General features: G+C 34.1%; 1 protein-coding gene across 1 annotated transcript in view; it reads right to left on the reverse strand.

The window, feature by feature from the left end:
* Positions 1–3002: 3002 nt before the first annotated feature.
* Positions 3003–7142, reverse strand: part of LOC105263936 (uncharacterized) — a 35676-nt gene continuing 31536 nt past the window's right edge. Inside the window, exon 7 of the mRNA XM_011300469.1 lies at positions 3003–3116. Coding sequence (XP_011298771.1) covers positions 3003–3116 — 114 coding nt within the window. The remainder of the gene's footprint in view (positions 3117–7142) is intronic.

The following is a 7142-nucleotide window of genomic DNA, read 5'->3' on the forward strand; positions in this document are numbered from 1 at the left end:
TTTTTTTTTTAAAGTTCTTCAAACCGAGACTTGCGCCCTTTGTGGCCTCTTCGACGATGTAAACCTGGCATTTATTAATTATCCACCATTGAACAAAAACCCGACGACCTTGCCAGTGGCTTCTTTAACCGCTTGATGAGCGGGCGATGATGGCAGATGAAAGACTCGGTAGATTGAAAGATTGAAAAAAAAAGAAGAAGAAGAAGAGGGGAATATCAAAACGCAGAAAATGGCGAGAGAAAAAAAATTTTTGAAGAGAGATGTCCGATGCCAATCGTCAGATCATTAACGTCCGATCAGACATCCGGCTATCGCGATAAATGGTAATTGAGCTCTTTGATCTTTTCATTTGAGAAATAAAAAATAAATATGTTCCCATAAAAGGATTGAGTTCATTTGAATTTTCTTTTTTCCCTCGCATTTCCCGCACCTCGACCCGCGAAAAGCTGAATACGAGACACTTTGTATTGGCGGTATTTTTTTTTTTCTTTGTCGCGATTACAATGAAGATCAAATGAGAATATTTGTTTGAGAATTAAACGTGTGGGAAGAGCGTTGAGTTAACAGAAAAACCGCCAATCTCTCGTCTTCATTGTGTTATTCATTGTTTGTGGTTGTTGAACCCCTGGGAAGAGCCTCAAACACACCGTTATGAACACACGACTTCACTTGGTAATTAAAATGGAATGTGTCGGGTGATATTGAACATTAAAACGCGTGATAAAAGCCCTAAACAGATGTTGAAGTGAAATTTATCCTCAAAGAAATGGAATAAATGATAAAATCCCAAAGATACAATTGAAAACTCATTCACTGCACTCCCCGAATTTATTTAACGTGAACAATTCCACCTCAATTGAATAGTAAAAAAATTTTTTAAAGTTTTAACAATTATTGACGAATCATTGAATTTATCGAATTTTCTGGTAATTCTGGTAATTTATTTAAGCAATTGAAATTTCATTTATCGTAAATTTTCAGGGAATGCATGATGTCGGACTTTTTCCCATAATCTCTAGATTTATCTTATCCGTTTGATATTTATATCTCGATTTAATCGTATACAACAATGCAGTTTATATACTTCCATTGGGGGGTACATAGAATCGACACCTCGTTAATGGTTGTGCCACCATGTCACTGCAAATGGTGATGCGCTAGATTTCCTGTGGGAATTCCCCACGTCACTGAATATTGAATGAACACGAGGTAATAGGGTAGAAAACCGCCAGTTTCTGAACAACGATTTTATCCATTTTTTTCCTCAAAATATCAACGAGATTTAGACTCACGAAATTTTAGTCTCAATCCCTAATCTCAATTTTTAATTACACGAGTAATTGAATGAGTTGAAATCAATTTCAATTAAAAACAGTCATTGAATTTTCCATTTGTCTTAAGAATTAAAGAAAATTGGGGTTTTCATGTTAATTGAAGATTCTACAGTGTCCTATGTACCGCAAAATAAATAATTACCAGAATGCCGTCAAAAAAATTAATAAATTCGTCAATAAAGAATTCTCTAGAAATTCCATTTAATTTCAACTTTGAAGTTGCTAAAAAAAAGTCAGATTCGTTTACTCAAACGTTCAAGCAATGAAAGCGAGCGAGTTTATGAAAAGCAAAGATCGACCGAAATAATTGATCTTTTATGGCGAAAAAAAAAAAAGTGAAGATTATAAAAGAGCGCCGAAAGACACGTCTGTCAATAAAATCTGGCATTCATTGGCTATGAAAACGATGGCCCCCTTTTATAATTCCATTGTGAACACAAGAATCTGTTGTTCATGCACATAAAGCGAGTGAAATCAATGGAACGCGAAGCTGACTTGACTGTGGCACTGATTTTGTATAACTTTAATGTTTGCTGGTCGGTGCGTAGTAGCTCGTGGAAAATACACCTCGAATTATCTGTGAATCGTGTGCACACGCGCTCAGCTAAATTTAAACTCAACTCCGCCATTCTCCTCTCACCCATCCTCACCCACACCCACTGCATCACTCTCTTTCACTCGTAATTTTCTATCTCTCTTACTCTCATCGGTACGTACATATCCCCAAGCGTTTACCTGGACTCTAATTACTTCAAGCGCCACACATACAATGCATGATACACTTGTGTACTCGTCCCTCAATGAAAATTATCTTCATTTAATTTTACTCAGCGACCGAATAAATTCAACCAAAAGGTGAAAGACTCGCAATGAAATTTTCTCACTAATAAGATATCTCACTGACAATGTCTTTGGGATATTTAATAAAGATATTTCAATTGATATATGATTATCCAATTAATCATGATGAATTTTAATGAGAAGAGAGACTTGAAGATTGAAGAAAAATGAGAAATGAAAAAAATTGTGAACGATTATTGATCTTCGGGATATTTAATTTTGATATGTCAATTGAAATAGAATTATTGAATTAATCACGATAATTTGTCGATCAATTTTGGGAGTTAATTAGAAAATCTGAAAATCTTTGTCGAATTTTAGAATTTTAGAGTCGATCACAAAAATTCCAGAAATTCCTTGAAAATTCAAGGGATTAATTAAGAATGAAGAATTTAATTCCCCCCAAATGCCTCTTTCCTAAGAATGTCAAATTTTCATCGCTTGAAATATCAACCCTAATTCTTCAAAACTTCAGATAAAGTGATGACAATTCAAGTGATATATTCGGTGGTGTATTATCCCGAGTCGCTAGGAAGTGCCTATTGTTAAAAGAGAAGCGCGTATTCAGGGCGCGTAGAGAATTCATCCAAAATCGTAAGGAAAAGGAGAGAAAAATCCTGTCAGAGTTGAAGAGCTAACGGGCAACGACTCTTGCCATTTCAAATGGCTTTTCTACGTGCCTATATCCATCATCCCCCAGCTCGAAAAACTGTACCGCCCAGTGGTATAGAAAGTTTAGCTTGTCATCTTGCCAACACTATCAATAATCATTTTTTCCACTTTTTTTTTCCGGGTATAAAAAATAAAACCGATTGAATTACTTTTCACTCACTTTGTCTGAAAGCCCTCGAACTCCTCCTGCTGCTCGCTGATGGAAGCTTCAAGATCTAGGTAGGCACCATAATCGCCATCCTTGTAAAGTTGAAGCGCTGTGTCATCCAACTGAAAAATACATTTTTTCAATCTATTAGACAAATTATTTTCCAAATTATTTTCCACCTGTCGCACATACAAAGGATAATTACAAAAATTCATCAAATTCAATTGCATCCACAGTAATTTTGTATTCTTTTCATCATTATCATTATCCTCATGCAATTTATAAATTACAGATTCAGTTAATTTTTCAAAATGTCATGGGAGTAAAAATTACGTCACGTCGAGGGAAAATTGGAATTTAACTGCAAATATATATATTTAACGGGTATTGGTGATTAATATATCTATGTACCCTTTCCACATGATTACAAATTGTCGAAAATGGATGAAAAGACGGGATTATACTTTGTCAAAGTGGTTTCTATGTCCCGGAAACCGTAAATCAAAAAGTCACAGCGACCGCAAATTGCACGTTGCAACTCCGCCCTCTCAGTCCTTCAACAGTTGAGTTTTTACATTTTCTCGTGGCCGGTGGTCGTTTGTGACAATCAATCAATTTCTTTCAATCGTACGATCGTAGCAAACGGCATTGATCAATAAAAGTCCAATAAAATTTAAAAAAAAAAATTTAAAAAAATTTCGTCACTTCCGTAAACCATTCGACATATTAAAAATTAAAAATTCATCCGAAAATCTATTCTCCGAGGCCGCATCAAATCACTAACTAATGGAATAATTTATTACCCTGATAATTCGATGAGAGAAATTTCGAGAGGTGAGCAACCTCTGCATATAAAAATAAAACTGTCGTGTCTCATCTTTCAGCTGCTTGCATAATTCGTCGGAGAAAAAGAGTCCTCGGGTTATTTTAAGATTTAAATTACCAATGTTTCAAAATTTCTGACATTACATTACAGAAATTATTGCCGTCAATAATGAAAATACACTGTTTCGGTTTTAAAACGGTGAAAGAGTGTAAATAAATTATGACCAACGTCAATCAAATTGTCACTTGAATAATTACTGTTTCAAAACAAAATTTCTGAAAATTAGTACGGATAATTCCAATATTTTGTAAAGTGCACGAGTCTAAAAGTAACTAAATGGAAAATACGAGGGAATCTACAAATTTAGCGAGAAGATGGAGGGGGATTTTTAAATTTGGTTTTAGAGACTCAAGAGGCACTTGGAGTTTCTATATAGAACGAGGGAAAGACCCAAATGGTGACCCATATTTCTAAAAATTTCAGTTTCAAAATAGTTGGCTGGCAGACTGCATATAACAAGACTGTAACGACTTGAGCGATTTTGAGCTCGTGTCCCAAATGCATTCCTAGACGAAAAACCTCAAGATTTACGGTCAACTTGTGGGCCAATTTTTAATTGAAGAATCTATCCCCCAAAATTTCTCCGTTCTATCAACTTTCTATGAATAATAAAACAAAAATTTTCAGTTTTCATTAATTTCTCCACTATAAATCAATCAAATCAATGAAATTTCAATATAAAGAATTCCATTAAAAATCCTATTCATTTCTGGAATAATAAATTAATATTTCTGGTCGATTTGCAACTTAACTTTAGATCCAAAAATATATTATGATCAATTTCTAATTTTCAATGGGTCTCCATGAGAAATTAATGAAATCAATGAATTTTCAATGAAAGATATTTTTTAAGATATTGAATTAATTCTTGGAATAAAAAATTCACCCCCAACGGATTGAAAAGGTTCTGAATTTTCTTCCTTCTCACATTTATTGGAAATCACTAGAAATTTCATGAATCTCGGAATACAACATCTTACTCCCCCACGCGAATTCATTCCAGATGTTCTATTCCCCGCGGATAAAAACCACTGATTTGATTTAAATCGCATTGGATTTTTTTTTCATCCACTTCTTGTCGTGACCAAGAGGGAAGATACCGTTACGTAATACATATTCGAGTCTCCCTTACACCACGGAGACAGAGAATGCAATGACTCTCTGAGATTCACCGTTTTTTGAAATGAGGTCAACCACGTTTTGCTCACGTCAAATTACAATTCAAATAAACAATGCATGAACCCGCGATACCGAAATGGAGAAGGTTTAAATAAAAAAAAAACCAGAACCAACACAAATGCTACAGCGAATGAAAAAAAAAGGAAAAAAAATTGAACGAGAAAACTAGCAACAATTTTTCGCTGACGCTCACGCCGTTGCATTGAAATTGCAAATCTTGAAATGAAATTTCTTTGTCCGCACATAGAGTTCTTTCATATTTAGGTCACACTATGTACATGAGAAAAATTCCATACGAATTGAATGTATTTCATGAAGTATTTCCCCCGTATTACGCGTTTCCGTCTCTATATTGAAAAAACTTTTCGTGTTACTTATGAATATTGAATGTTCGGTGGAGTGTAAAAATTTTTTATTCAAAATTTCAAAGTCGAATGTTTGGAAAATGATGAATCACTGAGTAACTAGTGCAATAACCGGTGCTAGAGAATTAGACAAGCCGTAACTCACGATAAAACATGTCACAATAATGATTGCTCGAGTGATTAATAAACAACCCCTCATTGTTATTATACTTTCATCCACCAAAAATAAACGGATTTCAACCCGAGGATTTATCACAGTTGTGCATTTATCGTCGAATGTACTCGGTTAACCGAGGATTAATTTGTTATTATAACACAAATGCTCCTGTATAACCAGTCTAACGGTTGGGTTATAGAGCTTGTACAATAAATCACGGGTATCATTTTCCACACGGATAAACCAGACTCCTGGAATTATCAGTCACCTTGGCCCGATAACGAAAAAATAAATATTTCAATAATAATTTTTCCATTAAATGTTCCAATGAATGGACACTATGAAAACGTACAAACTCACGGTGGAAAATAATATTAATTTTATCTTCAATTATAGTTGGCGCTTAGTTACATTAACGGAAACGGAAAACCGATTCAACTTTTAGTGGACCAATGGGAAAACGTACGTATGAATTTCGGTGAATTGAATTACCCTGGGATAATGATGAGATGGGGATTTCGGGGTGAGATTTGCATTAGAAATTTGATACTTCTTGATTGCTGTATCACTTGCATTTGAAACCATCAAAAACAAATCTGTGACCACAAAATTATTATTATTCAATTATTAATTATTATTTAATAATAATTATTAAATAAGATTATTCAATTATTTTATATTCAATTAGATCAATAGAACCAATATATTCAATATATCGACTTTAATCTTTGAAAAAGTCAATTAAATATTTTTTTAAATATCCATAATATTAAAAAAGCAAATGGTTTTCATAAACAATTTCGTTACATCAGTCATTTTTTAAAGAGAGAAATAAATAAAGATAAAATATGGAGTACTTGTTGAAAAATCATTATCTCAGGGGTTAATTCCTCCCCAATCGATTGAAAAGTTGAATAATTTTTTTTCCCAGTGGAATCCTCACTTTTACATTCTATTTTACTTTCTGATCGTCTCTAAATACTCGTTCTAGTGTTACTTGCGCTAGTGGCCGCGTTCAACCGTGAAACGAGAGTTAAAACGAAAAGGAACGCTAAGGAAAATACAGTATACATATATAACACATATATAAAATTTCTTGTGTTAAGGGAGGTAGAGGGGACGTGCGTGATACGTCACCCATATAATCGTCGAACCGAGTCTTCCAGAGATGCAACTGGAGCACACCGGTTTTAAGCTTGTCTCAGTGTTGCTGCAAGGTACGATAATACGATGCGCAATCTGGGAGGGATCGATACTCAAACCCACCAGTTTAATATCACGAACTTGTTAAATATAAAGTACACGAATAACAATTCGCAGGTATCATACCGAATGTAGATTATTAATCATCATTTGTTATCTAATCTCAAAGTGCGCGGATATTTAATAAACGGATCATTAATGCGAAAGATTCATTTAATGTTTGTAATCTTAATGAAATTTTACCGGATGTCTACACCCATATTATTAACATGCGATTGTCTGATTATATTTGATATGAATAAAGAAAGATCAATCAGCTGATTGATTAGATATTTTTCATTATGGGTGGCACATTGTT

Source organism: Fopius arisanus, unplaced genomic scaffold (assembly GCF_000806365.1).
Source record: "Fopius arisanus strain USDA-PBARC FA_bdor unplaced genomic scaffold, ASM80636v1 scaffold00017, whole genome shotgun sequence".
Lineage (NCBI taxonomy): Eukaryota > Metazoa > Arthropoda > Insecta > Hymenoptera > Braconidae > Fopius > Fopius arisanus.